We start from the raw sequence: 16776 nt of genomic DNA, 5'->3' as shown, positions 1-16776 counted from the left end.
AAAAAAAAAAAAAGATGAGCTAGTTAATTTCCATCCCACTACTTCCACTCACTGAGTCCTCTGCCTTTTGTGTATAATTAAACAAATTGGTTCAAATTCTGCTAAAAATATATCACTTGAAAATACTGTTAAACATTTTAGTTTCTGATGAGAAATGTGTGTAATATTTAGGGTTTTTTTGCAACAAAACCATATAATAATGGAAACTTTTTACACATTTAATTTTCAAACTGTTCTCTCATAGCATATGTTTCTTTCAAAAGGGGTTATGCATTGTATTTGTTTTTATCACCTTTATTGTACAAGAAGATTATTAAGCTTGTTTTTGTATTTTAAGTATCTACTAGGAAAACTACAGGCAGCCACCTTGGGAAAAGGTCAACAAATTTGAAAACCCCTTTTTTTTTTTTTTTGCAAAGGAAAATCTGCAGAATATCTTCAACCACTGCCAAAGTAATGAAAACAAAGCCATCAAACGTTGTTGCCATCAAGTGTAGCAAAAAAATATTTGCATGGTCATTCCCTATCTCATTACAAAATGTTATTTTATTCTAGTAAAGATCTTGTTCTGTTTTTTTTTTTTTTTTTTAACAAGTCTTTAATTAAAAAGCTCAACAAGGGGCTTCCCTGGTGGTGCAGTGGTTGAGAGTCCGCCTGCCGATGCAGGGGACACGGGTTCGTGCCCCGGTCCGGGAAGATCCCACAAGCCGCGGAGCGGCTGGGCCCGTGAGCCATGGCCGCTGGGCCTGCGCATCCGGAGCCTGTGCTCTGCAACGGAAGAGGCCACAACAGTGAGAGGACCGCGTACAGCAAAAAAAAAAAAAAAAGCTCAACAAAAATATATAATCAAGCATTTTACATAATGCATCCATTCTTAATATCTGCAGGTAAGATAAATAACAGAAGGCAAAAACAGATATACTAATTGTATTGCTTCTCTTTGGCAAGTCACCAATATTATCCCCTGCAGAAACATAGGATATGTGTAAAAAATAAACAAAAAGCAAAAATACCCACTACAGTCATAAAATAATTGTCCCTTAGTAGAAACAACAAAATATTTAGCAATAATGCAGTAGACAGATTTTTCAAATTGACTAAAATTTATTATAATACTTTATTTATACCATAGGGGTGAAAGTAGCCAGCTGCTTTCCAAAATTAAGGCCCACAAGCAGTAGTTAGGAAAAAAAAAAAAAAAGACACCCTTTTTTCCTGGTTGCATCCTGGCTATTTTTCATTTAATAATGTCACATTCAAATTCTACCTCTCAGCTGCCACTCCTAAGGAAAACAAAATCCTTCCCTAGACAAAAGCTGTTTTACTTGAAGGTCAGTTGCCTGACCACCCCCCAACCAAATACACATTTTGTTATGAGGCATTCAGCTTTCTTAAGTCAGTATTTACCATCTAACTCAGTGTCCCAGAATGAAAACATTCCTTCCACTTTACAGCAAAGATACATATTGTGGCTCTACCGAAGCAATGTATACATGTTGGAACTAAAAATTAGAAAAGCAAAAGGGTCCATTCAACACACAGCAGCTTATATCGAAATATATACATGTATGTATATGGTCTCACAGTTACATTTTAGAAAAATATTTACATTTGATATGTTCAGAAATATTTCTCCTAAGGTCTATAAATAATATTTTAAAAGCTCAACTGATGAAAATGCAATACAAGAATGTATCAAATTAAATAAATCTCCTAAACCTTGAAGTCAGTAAAGCTTGAGGTTTGTGTAAAGTGTGTTGTCAGTCCCTAATACTAGGGAAGACAGCATCCTCTAAACACGGTAGGAGAGGAACTCTAAAACTTTGGAAGGAATCGGCAGCCCCTGGACTTCTTGGGTGGGCATCACTCTTCGGATTGATATGCGACATAAATGTTGAAGGCTAGGGACTTGCCTTGGAGTGGCCCCAAAATACACACTTCCATCATGTGTCCCAGCAGCTAAAACACTGCGATCAGTAGAAAAGGCACAGCAAAGACCATTGCTCAAAGGTGTAACTTGTACTGGATAATCCTCATCAATTCTCCAGAACCTCACCATTTTATCAACAGCAAGGCTTGCAACATGCAGTCCATCATGACTAAACGAGACAGATCGTACCCATCGGTCATTTGCTCCTCCAGCAAATATTGGAGTGGGTGGGGAAAACAGGTGCCCAGATTCCATCAGAATGTCTCCAGTGTGGATGACAGTGTGGATCCCCGATATAAACTCGAGTATCGTAAGAGGCCATAGCCAGTAATGCTCCATCAGGAGAAAGGTCACAAGCTACAACATCATGGTGATATCCTTCTAGTTTCCGTATCATGGTATATTTATCCATATTCCAAAGGAAAACTGCCTTACTGGCTCCCACTGAACACAGCATAGAAGAGTCAGGAGAGAATGCACAGCTGTACACCCAGTTCTGATGGCCCCTCAATACTTTCATCATGTTTCCGTCATCTTTCAGGTCCCACACTCTCAGAGTTTTGTCTCTTGAAGCTGACACCAGGATCAAGCTCCCATCTGGAGCAAAAGTTAAATCTCTGACCACTTCAGTATGACCTACCAAGTTAAGGAGGAGTTTTCCTGTATATACATCCCATATTTTGATACACCCATTGTTTAACCCTGTGGCAAGGAGTAGCTGATCTTGTCCAAATCTGAATCGATGCCATTCTATGTTTACACAGCGACTGTTTTTCTGGAACTGAAGATCCAAAAGCAAGACTCCAGACTATATCGCCACAGTCTATAATATGTTCACGAGGCTTATTTTTTTGACCACCATCACTGTTTTGTCCTGACAATCTTAAACTGCTTGAATTGGTGATATTCTTCGTGCCATGCAAGAGAAAGTTCTTAAGGCAAAAGCAACAGTCCAATTTTCACGACCACATTTCTTGTCAAAAGGAGCTGCAGGAGCTAAGAGTTCACCTGTAGTACGTGATCTCACGACCTCTTACTCGTTGACCATCGGGGGAAAGCTGGCCATCTATGGGGCACCGTCTGATTCCGGGGGCGCGATGCGGCGTGACGCGGGCTGGGTCCCTCCCGGTCCGGGACGGAGGGGAGGGGCGGGGTGGTCGCGGCGTTTTCTGCTGACCGCCCCGGGAAAGCTCCGGGAGGCCTAGGACGAAACTACGGAGTCAAACACAGACAATAGATGCTGTTCCCTTCCTCGCGCCTACGGACCAAGACGCTTCCCTCCACACAACCGACTGCAGACGAGACACTGGAGCAAGATCTTGTTTTTAAAGAGTAGAAAAGTGGTTGCCCAGGGCTGTGGGTGGAGGAAATAGGGAGATGTTGGTAAAAGGGTATAAATTTTCAATTATAAGATGAGTAAGGTCTGAGGATCTAATGTATAATATAGTGACTATAGTTGATAACACTGTATTGTATAGTTGAGATTTGCTAAGAGAGTAGAACTTAAATGTTCTCGCCAAATAAAAAGGATAACTGTGTGAGGTGATGGAGGTGTTAATTGACTCCATGGGGGAAATCCTTTCACAATGTACATGTGTATCAAATCAGCCCGTTGTATACTTTAAATATCTGGCAATTTTATGCGTCAATTATACCTCAATAAAGCTGAAAAAAAATCGTTTTTTATAAAATGAACCACATTTGCTAATTTCTGACTACAGTTTGAGACTAAAACTTGCAATAAATGATGCAGTAAAAATAATATAGTAATATTATAGAGACTCTGTAACTATATTCTGGAATCTCTTTTTTATTCCAAAATAGTCATTCCATCAATGGGTAAATGTACCCAGTTTTACCATAAATTGTTTTTAAATTTATTTATTTTTATTTATTTATTTTTGGCTGCATTGTGTCTTCCTTACTGCACGCGGGCTTTCTCTAGTTGCCGCGAGTAGGGACTACTCTTTGTTGCGGTGCACCGGGTCTAGGCACTCGGGCTTCAGTAGCTGTGGCTCGTGGGCTCTAGAGCGCAGGCTCAGTAGTTGTGGCGTACGGGCTTAGTTGCTCCACGGCACGTGGGATCTTCCCAGACCAGGGCTCGAACCCGTGTCCCCTGCATTGGCAGGCGGATTCTTAACCACTGTGCCACCAGGGAAGTCCCTTGTTTTTAATCAAGAAGTAACTTACTGTTGAGTATCAGTCTCCTAAAACATTTTAATGGCTCATAAATAGTTCTTTTTGTATTTCATCATTGAAACAATTTAGCAAATACCATAAGCTGAGATACGATGGAGACACCTGTATTATGGAGCAAACGTCTCACACCGAATTATTTGTTCTCATTCTTGTTTCTTCTCTACTTCGGTGATGTTTTCTGTGCCTCTTCCAGCAATATTTGCTGACAAAGGAATATACTTGTGTCAGTTTCCATGTTATTTCCAGTATTTTATTTCAGCCATTTTAACCTCAGTAAGAAGAGCAAGGGGATTTGCCGTTATATGCATCTGCTATTATGTAAGCTCAAAAGATGCTTGTAAACATTTATTACTGTATGTAGTATGTCAAGGAGAGATTAAATCTTACTTGACTTCAAGCATCACTGGAAAAATTGTAGATGTTCTTCTTCGTGTTCCTCATGTTTCTAAAAATCTTGCTTGCAAAGTGATGACATAAATAAATTGTAATATATCACAACATGCCAAATGAAGAAACCATTGCGGGGTGGGGTGCTCATTCAGTCCTCAGGACATCTACGTACTACACTATGCGTTCTGCACTACACGTGACTAACACAGCCATAACGACAAGCGTGTCTGTGCCAACCCTTCTATGAAATACCAGAAATGCTTAAAATGTTTCTTTTCAAATATAAAAACACATACAAATACATTTTCTAATATGTTCTTCATACAGCACAATGGATCATCTTGCCCATCATTGTAGGGACTGCTCCCAAAGAAATGAGGCAAAACGGGCAACGCAGAGGTCACTGGAACCACCACTATCCCACTGAAAATTAAGCCTACTGAGTCGACAAATGTCATTTTATTACACCTTTTAGTGATGAGCACACATTTATACATATTATTTGAGAAAAAACTTTAACATTTTTAGTCAGAGTCATCCTAATGATCTCTTTTTAAATAGTGGCAAAAGGGGAGAATACTAACTCCTGGTTTTAGTTGGTAAATATCAAAGTGACTGTGGTATGCCAAATAATGTTCCCATCCTAATCCCTGGAAGCTGTATGTTTCCTTATGTGAAAGAGGGACTTTGCAGATTTGATTCAGGATCTAGGGGCAGAGAGGACCTTTGGTTGACAGAGCAGACCTGTTGACCCAAAGAGATGACCTGCCTGAGATGAAGGGATGAGGGCTGAAGCTGAACACTGGGTGACCTGTGCTGCATGGTCCTTCAAGCCATGGATCAGGTGGGAAAGTTGACACCCCAGTGGATGCCATCGTGAAGGGCTAACCAGGTAGAAAGACCAGACAGGATGCTAGGTGCTGCAGTGATCACTGGCATAGCAACGAGGTGCATAGAACAAGGTGCTTCCACAGGTCCACCACGGGGCCATGACTCTGTCACCATGCAAACCAAGCCAAGGTCAGATAACAACTGTGGGGCAGAAGAGGGGTTAGGGAATATCCTGATTTGATTGGACTTAAATCTGAAAAAGCTGGAGAGAAGAAATGGGCAAGATTAGATTTGAGTTTTCTTGCCTTCAGGTGGAATGGGGCTCTAAGTATATATTCATTTTGACTATAAAATTGTTTGTAAATAATTTTAATTATAAAAATGTTAATTTTCATAGCTGAATTCATAGTTATTTTATAGTATGAAAATACCACACTTGTACCGTGTCCCTAATACACCTGGCACACAATGAATACTCAATAAAGACTTGTTAAGGTGAACTCAGGTCATGGGAGAGGCTCTTTCTTGGCTTCTCTCTGCACTTCCATTGGCCTCCTCTTCAGCTGTGAGCTATATTCCTGACCCTAGAACTTAAATGTATTCAGAAAGAAGGCAACATGGATATCCTAAACCTCACTATACATCCGAACTTGAAACTGACACAAAGTCAGTATTTTACGACTAAGGGCTCCCAGGAAGCTAGTCTGATTTGGAGGTAGAAATGGATTTAAGAACACAGAGGACTTGCAAGCTTGACCCAGGAGCTCTCTTGGCCATCTGTGACGGATGTTTTCCTGCTGCCGTAGAACAGGTTGAAAGGGCAAATGAGCTTCTGACAAATGTAAGAAGAACTCTCTATTTAGCCTGAAATGGCAACAGGCAGACCAACGCTTCCCATGCAGGTCTGTGACAATGAATTCATTACAGATCTAATAAAGCACTTTAGCTATCAAAAATACAAAAAAAAAAAAATTTAAGTAACAGCACGTAGCACACAAAAATATGTAAGTTAAAAGCCTGGATGTAACCTAGAAAGCACTGCTCCATCCTTTTCCTGATTCTAATAGGTCTCTCCTAGGGAATTTTCAATAAATCCTATTTTCCCCAATCTAATTTTAACAGCAAGGAGTTTTGATAATCTTTCACAGGATTGTGTTATAAAACTGGTGTTGAAAAATACTCTCCATGACGAGCTTTGAGGATCTTTACAGTGTAAGCATTAAAGAGCTTCACACAGAATCGTCAAACAGAATCATCAAGAGAATTACTGGGTCACCTAAATGTATTAAACGATCTCATGGGATTACAGTACCTAAAACCCACAATCTTAAGTTTCAAATTTAATCATAAGAAGATGAGCATTGAACCCACCACTCCCTTTCATGAATTTTTACAGAAAAAACCTGAAAAAGTATGAGACTATTTTTCACACTTTATATTCATAAAGTAGTCACAAGTATTTACAAATTATCCAGGTTACCAATTTTTCACCTCATCACCACCATGATCTCTTCATGATTGCTTGAACAGAACAAATTTTCTCAAGTACTCTCTCACATGATCCTTGGTGGGTACGACAGAGGAAATATTCTTGTCCTCTCCCCTGTGCTCTCTATGTCGTTCCTTAAGAAACTCGCCAACTTACAAGGTTCTAATTTTGAAAGACAGGATCTCACATCATATTGATACAAGTATGCAATTTTTAAGAGAATTCATAAAGGCTAACTATGGTAAATGTTGTGGTTAACCCCCAACATTTACTCCACCAAACTCCCATCAGTCAGCATCACTAGGCATCACTAGGTGATTCTCACTTAAGGGGGCCCCCTGGTTCAAAACTGGGCAAATAAGCCAAGCCTGGCCTATGAGAAGACAGAAGTTTGGCCAATGGCTTCTGGAAAAGGTCCCTTATACGCTGAAGAGCAATGAGGGCTCAGCATCTCTTCCAGTGAATATGAAAAAAGAAGCATGGAGCCTGTCTGCCATCTTGCAACCGTGGTAATAAGCAGCCTTAGGAGCGGCCAGCGTTGTGATGGCCAAACAGCCTGAGATGAATGATAGGGGCCTTTGATGACACTATTAAACTGCTGGATGAACTGACCTTCTCGACTTTCTCTCAGGTGAGGAAATAAACTTATATCTAAATCAATTTGAGCTTGCAAATGAACCAACTCTAATGGATGTCATTTCTTTCTAGTTAAACCCAAACCCCTATTTCCAGCTACCTTCACCTACTTCTTCTCTATGTATGTCAACCCTGTAGTACTGTGGCATGTCCAAAACAGAACTCATTTCCTTTTTCAACAATATCAGTCTCTACACTACCCAGGCTTGGGGTCCTACAGTTATTCTTTTGCTTCTCTTTAGGTCGTGTCATGTCTTTGAGTCATGATCTCTCATCCATTGACTTATTCCTTTTTGCGGTCTCACCACCCTACGTCAGATCTTCACCACTCCATGGAGACATGATCCCACATAGTGTAACTAGGGATCTCCTCATTCCTCTGCGAAAGAGGCCCAAGTGTGTATGCTTTTGATCGAATACAACGTAAGGGAGGCACCTCTGGGGATTTGATCCCAACTCAGAAATGGTATTTTGTTCCTTCTGCATGCTCTATCTGCTAAGATTATGTCTGCTCTTAAAGATGTAGTTCAAATATCAACTTGGCTGTGAAGTTGCTTCACAACTGAGTAAATGTAAATGGAAATGTCTCATGGATTCTCACACACTGGATTTCTCTCATAGCCCTGGTCTTTACTACCAGGCACTAGAATCCTTTGGGTATGTGCCTTTCCCCTCCATGAGAATAAGGATTGCTTTGTATTCATCAAATATTCCCTCCATGTTTTATAACATTAATCTGAAAATGGCTTTTTTCCTGTCCTGTACACATGGATTTTAAACACATACTAGGGTTTTTAAATGCCATTTTTAACGTCTTTATTGGAGTATAATTGCTTCACAATATTGCATTAGTTTCTGCTGTATAACAAAGTGATTCAGCTATATGTATACATATATCCCCATATCCTCTCCCTTTTGCGTCTCCCTCCCACCCTCCCTATCCCACCCCTCTAGGTGGTCACAGATCACCAAGCTGATCTCCCTGTGTTACGCGGCTGCTTCCCACTAGCTGTCTATTTTACATTTGGTAGTGTATATATGTCCATGCCACTCTCTCACTTCGTCCCAGCTTACCCTTCCCCCTCCCCGTGTCCTCAAGTCCATTCTCTACATCTGTATCTTTATTCCTGTCCTGCTCCTAGGTTCATTAGAACCGCTTTTTTTTTAGATTCCATATATATGTGTTAGCAGACGGTATTTGTTTTTCTCTTTCTGACTTACTTCACTCTGTATGACAGACTCTAGGTCCATCCACCTCACTACAAACAGTTCAAATTCTTTTTATGCCATTTTTACTGGTATAAACTGGGACTTGCATTAGCATACCTTAACAACTCTTCCAGATTGCAAGGACTGATGTTAGAGCAGTAAATAAAATGAGCAAACTCCCAGCCCTGGCATATACACTATTAGAGATGTCTCTCAACTAACAATCAGGCAGTAGTTTTTATTCCAGGCCTATTCCTTGGAACCCAGCTAGTTTCTTTCTTTCTTTCTTTCTTTCTTTTTTTTTTGCTACTTCTCACACCGTGATAGAAATGAAAATTAAGTATTGAATAAAATGCCTAGATTACATTCTTGAATAGAACAAATTTAATTTTCACGCTACTTTCCTTTCTGAATCTAGCACTGCAGAGGCTCTGGGTTTTAATGGCTACAGGGGATAAAAGCATCCTCTTCCCTCCTCTACCAGTCATGCCTACCCATAAAATAAAAACTTTTGATTTCTCAAAAATATTGAAGAAATCATCCCTTCCTTCTACTCCTCTCACTCACTCACTCCTCCCCACTACCTCTTTGGGACAGACTGGATGTTAGAATTAGCCACTCACAAATGGCCTGGCCCTTCAATCCTTTATTGGCCTTGTCTTATGAAGCTGCCTGTCCACAGGCCATGTGCCGTCTTCTCCCCCCATGTCGTTCTCCCACAAACACAGAGGACAGAGAGCTCTTCTCTTGGCTACTCAATTGCTAAGCTCAATTCAAGTAGGAGGAAGCAGGAAGTGTGCCAGCAGAAATGACGGTGATATTTTTTGATCCCTGCCTCTTATAAAGATTCCCAATGGACCCAGCACTCTGATTATTCCTCCCCATACACACACAGATAATTCTCATGTGTAAACAAAACAAATGAAAGGCTAGAGAATACACATGTACCTACGGCCTCTTTAAGTCAAGATTATAAAGGGTAACTTTAAAGAATATTTACGAAATTTTAAAACGTAGAACTTTCTTATGTCTTAATATGGCATCTAGGACTTCCCTGGTGGCACAGTGGTTAAGAATCCGCCTGCCAATGCAGGGGACACGGGTTCGAGCCCTGGTCCAGGATGATCCCATGTGCTGCGGAGCAACTAAGCCCATGCGCCACAGCTACTGAACCTGTGCTCCAGAGCCCGCGAGCCACAACTACTGAGCCGGCGTGCCACAACTACTGAAGCCGGTGCGCCTAGAGCCCGTGCTCCGCAACGAGAAGCCACCATAATGAGAAACACGCACACCACAAAGAAGAGTAGCCCCCGCTCACCATAACTAGAGAAAGCCTGTGCGCAGCGATGAAGACCCAATGCAGCCAAAAATTAATTAATTAAAAAAATATATGGCCCCTAGACGGCAGTTTCTGACTTGGCCTCTCCCTGCTTCCCACAAAGCACACATGGAGACATTGAAAGTGATGAAAAGCCTTAACACTGAGATCTACCACTGGCAATGCTAGACTCCGGGGGTGGGAGGGTACAGAATTTCAATCAACTACCATGAAACTCAACTGTGAATCATAATTTAAGGACCAAAGCTTGTCTGTAGCTTGAAGTAAGGCAGAGCGACCAAGTCCGGGGCCTCAGCCGAGAGACCCAAAGTTTGCGTCTCAGAACACGGCAGAACAGAACCCAGCTGGCTGTCTCTGCCTCTGGAAGCAGCCAGTGCACTCCAACCCCAGTACCTCTGTTTCCAGGACATTCTGAGAGTCCCCCAAAACTACAGGGCAAGTGGTGAAGGGGAAGCAGCACACGTGTCAAGGGAACTCACTCACAGCACACTGGGAAGTGCAGCTCTGATTCCTAACATATCATGGGCGCGGGGCGGGCGGTACGGACAGAACGTGGCCTGGAGATGGCTTTCCAAGCTCTCCCTCAGTTCATCTCACTGGGTAAATAGACAACACATCAGGACATTCAGAGGTTGCTAGGCACTGGAAATTGGGCTGGGTGCTGTGTACGTGAAAGACCGCCCAACTGAACATCTGAGGTGGTCAATCCACGAACACCAAAATGTACATGATCTCCAGTCATCGACTGGGTTCTCATCTTACTGCATCACTGGGTAGCCTTTGACACAGCAGGTCCCTTCCGCCTTGAAATATGCTATTGACTTGATTTCCAGAACACCAGTGTGTGGGTTCTTCTCCTGCCTCTGCATCTCTGATCTCCAATGCTGGAGGACCCCAGGAATTGGTCCTTCTGAGATATTCTTTGCTCTAATTACAGTCAGAATCCAGGTGATATCCTCTTGATTCTCAGCTTAAATTCCATCCATATACTGATGACCCTACACTTACATCCCCAGCCTGGACTTCTGCCTTGAACTCCAGATTTGCACAGCCAGCTGCCCACTCGACACTGTCATTTAGTTTATCTAATACTGTTCAGACCTTACCATGTTTAAAATCCAAACCCTGATCTCCCTGCCCCACCAACCCCAACTGGGCTCCACCTACCACCTTATCCATTTTAGAAAGTGGTGGCTCCATGTTCAGCTCCTTAAGACAACACTTGAGACTTGGACTCTTCCCTTCCTCTTATGCTACATCCAACCCATCCCCAAAATCTGTCACTTCATCTTCGAGATACATATGCACACTGTGTAATCTGTCACCTTCCTCATCACCTCCCCTGCTCCCGCCCTGCTGAAGAGAACATCTTTCACCTGGACAATTTCAATAGATTACGAACTCGCCTCCCTGCTTTTACCTTTACTCTTCTGCAACCTATTGTTTATGTGGTGGTCTGCAGTCATTTTAAAACATAAGTCAGTTCATTTCACTCCTCAGCTCAACCCTCCAATGTCTCTGTCCTGCTCAGCAGACCTGCGTCTTCCTGCCCACACCTCCTTGCTCACATCACTCTCACTTGATCCGTCCTAACCACATGGTCGCTTTCTGAGCACACCATATATTCTCCTGCCTCAGGACACTTGAACTTGCTATTCTCTATATCCGGAATGCATTCCCCTCAGATATCTGTAAGGTCTGCTCCCTCAATCCTTCAGGCTTTGGCTCAAATATCAGAGAGGATGTCTCTACAACCCATATAAAAAGGCACCACGGAACTTTCACTTCCAACACTCATGGAGCCTCCTCGCCCTGCTCATTTGTGCTTCAACACCCTTATCTCCACATGCATGTTACATTTTATTGCGTTTATCACTGTCTCCCCCAACTGGAAATCTAAGCCCAGTAAGAGACAAGACTTTGTATTTCTTCATTGCACTATCTACAGTGCCTAAAACTATGCCTGGCGCATACCGCTTGAATAAAGAATGTTGAATGACTGAATCTTTCCTTGTTCCTAAATGAAGTTACAAATTCTCATGGGCATATACAAAGGTGCTATAACACCGGTGTCTCAGAAGAAAATCTCTGAAAGCTGTCCTAACAACTTGTACTAACAAAATTATTATCACTTAACAAGATAATATGAGAGATGAGGAAAAAAGTCATAAGAATGTACAGAGAAGAAGAAAAACAGTATACAAGGCTTAAGATGAAAAGACACAGGATTTAGATGAAAAGGAGTACTGATCAGTAAAGATGTCGGATGAGAAAACTAAAACTGTGAGGTAAGAAATAAAGCTTGTACTAGAGGTAGGAACAAGCAGAATTAACAAGACAGAAATTGAAGCAGTGGTTTATTTATTGATTTATTCAGCTACTGCATACTGAGGGCTACTATATGTCAGGCAGAGAACAAGGCAACGGAAATTCCTGTGTGGTGCTAGTGGGAGTCTAAGTTGGTAGCATCTTTCTGGAAACCACTGTGGCAATATGCATCGTGACAGCCTTAAGATGCATAACCTCTGAGCCAATAATCTCATGTCTATGAAAATAATATAAAGAAATAGATATGATCATGGAGAGTCCATCACAGACTTTATACTAGAAATATATGCATACATATAGTATATATAACCATGTTATATATATCACAGGGAGCTCAGCTCGGTGCCCTGTGGTGACCTAGATGGGGGGGGGGAGGGGGGAGGGAGGTCCAAGAGGGAGGGTATACAGGTATACATATAGCTGACTCTCTTCACTGTACAGCAGAAACTAACACAACATTGTAAAGCAATTTTACTCCAATAAAAGATCAAAATAATGGGGAAAAAATAAAAGTAACTTATATCACTTTAAAGAGAATAAAATCTATTTGTTTAAAAAAAGTGTTAAATATTAGAAACAATCGAGATGCACGCAGTAGAGGAACTATCAGGTAAGTATTAACAGCACCAAACAATGGAGCATTATGCAACCATTAATAAAAATATATAGAAATGGTTTTAAGAACATGGAAAACTCACAAGCCAATGTTAACTAGGAACACAGGATAAATAACTGTGTACGGATTGAGCTTAAACACAGAGCTCTTGTCTTTGAAGTTTGGAATTGAGAATTATATTCCTCACGCTTTAGGTACTTGATAAATTTTCATCAAAAAACACACATTACTCTAATAATCAGAAATAAAGAATACTAAACAAAAATAAAAACTGGAACTAAATTTTTTATGTTCTCCCACATTACAGCTTCTTATATACTTCTAACCTATCCCAGTACAGTTCTCATATCCTAGAATTAACCACTCCAGTTTCCTTATTATAAAGGATTCAAGCAAGCTTATATTTTTGCTCAAAACATGCTAAAGTCTTGCGTTCTTGCACTCTCGCTCCAGATTTCTAAAACATTATAGATTTTTTTTTATCCTATAGATTTTCTAAACTTATCACTGAGGAAGTAAAAGAATATGTAAAGATTCTATGCACATCATCCAATAATTCACCATTCACTTCACCTCTCACCATAAAAACGTATTGCATTCAAAAACAACTTTCCATCAAAAATAAAGTTTCTTGTTAAAATTTTTCAGGAAAAATGATATCAAGATTGCAGTCATAGTTTCATAGGTATATACACATGTCAAAACCTGTCACTGTACAGTTTAAATATGTGCATTTTATTGTATGTCAATTTATTACTCAGTAAATATGCTAAATAAAACATAGTATCAAGAAAAGCCACACACTGAAACAAAATTAAAAGGCTTGAAAGGTAGACAAACACAGACACACACAGAAGAAAAAGAACCACTCTTTAAATGCATCAGCAAGTTTATTTACAAATGCAGTTGAACAGAAAGGCTCACTAGTTTCTGGAGAAAACTTCTGGCATACAAACCATGATGATTTTCCATGAATGAAAAGAAGCAATTTCTACTGGGAATTGCTTAGTGACAATTCTGGTGAAGAAAATAGAGCTCCCCTAATCAAGCAAATAAAATGTCATATAAGCTAAAAAAAAATTTAATAATATTACATAAATGAAAAGAAGGATACAGAAAGCAAATTTGGGGGTGGATTTTAGTGAAATTTTCCGTATTGTTCTGCATTAATTTAGAATACATTATAATAAACAGAGCAAATGCAATTACATATTTATATTAACTATTTCAAATAATGTTTCCAAAACTTAAAAAAAAAAACAATAAAATAACCCTCCTCAAAACACCATTAGAAAGTCAAACTAGATCATTATCAGCATCAAAAAAATATTTTGAAGTTCTTATTTTTCCCCTGTGCTTTTATAATGCTGAATTCAAAAAGGAAATACTGCACTTTTCCCCACACATAATTACCTTCTTATAAATAAACAACAAAAATACAGGTTCTACCAAGACTATAATGCTCTGATGTAATCTAAAGAGGCCAGAAAAAGTATTATTCTTTTTAAAAAAGAGAGCAAAAGGACATACAACGTGTATTTATAGATCTATACCAGCAGCAACCACCTCTTCTTCTATCTGCAACAGTGCTTTCGTGTGGAGGCTTACATCACATGGCGGTTGGCCGTCCAGCTGATCAGGCAAGAGAGAAGAAAGAAAAGCGCTTAGATTCAGAAACACTCGAATATCGCCACCTGGGATACATAGCAGGAATCGTTCAGAGAATGACCCCATGAGGTAGAAAGAGTTACCCTGTTACTCACTTAGGATAAAGCTGGGCAAATCACACCTCTGGGTTCTACAAGTCTTTCTTTGCAAAAAAAATGGAGTAAAAATTAACTGCTGATATAGAAACAAGTTACACTCAACTCTCTATTATTTGTACTGGAGGAGAGAAAAGGCATGGGCAATTTTTCCATGATGAGTCCAAAAATCAATTATATTTGGCTTTGGAATTTTGACTAAAGAGAGAAAAGCTCACACACATACACACACTCCCTCCCCATTCCATGCCCAGCCTTGACACTCTCCCACCTCAGTGCTGGCATCCAGGAAAGGTCTGGACCAACGGGGTGAGAAGGCTCAAAACACGGTGACAGATAAGAGAGAGTTGACTGGGCTGAAGCCATTTCCAAAGCACTCTTCACATAAAGGCCATATAAATACCTCAGAGCTCAAAAGCATATGGTTTGGCTGATACCACTTGTAACAAACACCCTTTCACAATAAGGAAGAAACACATGTTACCAGCATCAAGGCTCAAAATATAAAAAGGAGGAATGGTTGTCTTTATGTAGCTATAAACGATATGCAATCTACTTACGCTACCCTATGTTTATAACACACTTACAGGCAAAAACAGGCTTAGACACAGAATAGCATGTGAAGTTTTCGAAAAACGCAATTTTTCCAAAAATGACACTGAAACACTATGTCATCAGAATTAATGCTTAAATTATTGTATAATTTGATAGCATATGATTATAGAGTAACAAAGCATACGCTGACTATTCTTTATTACCTTTTTAAACCACAGTTTTTAAAGTTGGTCATATTCTAAATCACATAATCAGACCCCATTAGTAAATAATAGAAATCAGCTAAAATGATGAGAGTTTCTTAGCCAAGAAACTGATGAGAGTCTATACAGAAGATTCATTTTGACTGTTGGTCTTGGTTGGTTTTTATGCTTGAGTCATCAGAAGTTTCTCCAGACTCAGCAGACTGCACAGCACACCGTCCTGACTCCTGGCACGCATCCCTCTCTGGTTCCTTGGTCCCACACCCACCCTTGTGTGGCTGGAATCCTGAGCACTGACCCACTGACCCGCTCACCGGACCCTCTTTGAAGGGGATACTCTGAGATTCCTGAAGCCTGGAGCTCTGGGGCAGGGAGCTTGAAGGGGAGCTGGTGGCAGGTTCAGGGAAATGCATGGGAACCCGTGGTCTCCGTAAAAGACAAGAAATTTTCTCCCTGATTTGCTCTCTTACATTTGAATCTGAGATAGCAGTCGTTGCAATACAGTTGGTTGTTTCGGATTCTGACTTCGGCTCCTGAGGAAGAGCCTCCGAGGTCACGATCACAGGCCACACACTGGGAGACAAACAAAAAAAAGCAAAAACAGGAAACGTCCACACTTAGCTCAAGAAAGCTTGGGGCACTCCCAGAAAAAAAAAAAAAAAAAAAAAAATTTGAGCAAAATGCAGCTTCTAAGCTCTTAGATACATTTCAGCAAAGGAAGAAAAAAAAAAAAAGGCCCAAAGATAATTAGATGAAAAGGAAACCTGCCAGATGAGACATTAAAGAATTCATAAAGCCAATTTTAAGAGCCAAGATATCATTCTAAATATACCAAAAGAACAGAAATGATTCGTTGATTGGTTTAAAGAAATTGCATCTTCCTTTCTCCCAGCGGAATGGAGAGGATAAAGCACCACAGGAAGGAACGGGTGAAGGGCACCAAGACTGGGTGTCTGGCTCTCTGCCCTGGGGTGGGTCACCACAGGCATTCCCCCCAGCACCAATTCGGTGAGGTTCACTCACAGTGCTTTCCCTTCAAGGCCGGGTATTTTGGTTCCATGTGCTCAAACACTAATAATTTTGACTCATTCTGCTATGCCTAGGAACAACCCAAGCCAGAGATAGACAAGCTTAAACAAGCTGAGCTCTAAAGGACTCCAGGATCAACCACCGGAATCTCTCTCTCTGGCCCAACGCAAGTTCAAGAATCAAACAGATGTGTCTCTAAAGACATACTGCAAACTAAGGGAGTCATAGAGCCCTACTTCTTTCTTATGTGCAAGAGCCC

The 16776-nt window shown here is 40.6% G+C and overlaps 1 protein-coding gene and 1 pseudogene across 15 annotated transcripts in view; both read right to left on the bottom strand.

The window, feature by feature from the left end:
* Positions 1 to 1082: 1082 nt before the first annotated feature.
* Positions 1083 to 8359, bottom strand: LOC117308843 (WD repeat and SOCS box-containing protein 1 pseudogene; annotated as a pseudogene).
* Positions 8360 to 13838: 5479 nt separating this feature from the next.
* The window catches only part of LMO7 (LIM domain 7), a 202728-nt gene continuing 199790 nt past the window's right edge, over positions 13839 to 16776 (bottom strand). For all 15 annotated transcript variants that reach the window (XM_073795312.1, XM_073795314.1, XM_073795316.1 and 12 more), the window contains 2 exons: positions 15959 to 16061; positions 13839 to 14599 (listed from right to left, as the gene is read on the bottom strand). In XM_073795312.1, the coding sequence (XP_073651413.1) occupies positions 14577 to 14599; positions 15959 to 16061 (126 nt within the window). In that variant the 3' untranslated portion in view covers positions 13839 to 14576. The remainder of the gene's footprint in view (positions 14600 to 15958; positions 16062 to 16776) is intronic.

This window comes from Tursiops truncatus, chromosome 18 (assembly GCF_011762595.2).
Source record: "Tursiops truncatus isolate mTurTru1 chromosome 18, mTurTru1.mat.Y, whole genome shotgun sequence".
Taxonomy (NCBI): domain Eukaryota; kingdom Metazoa; phylum Chordata; class Mammalia; order Artiodactyla; family Delphinidae; genus Tursiops; species Tursiops truncatus.
Note: the sequence above shows the minus strand (reverse complement) of the source record. Positions and strands in the feature narration are given on the sequence as shown.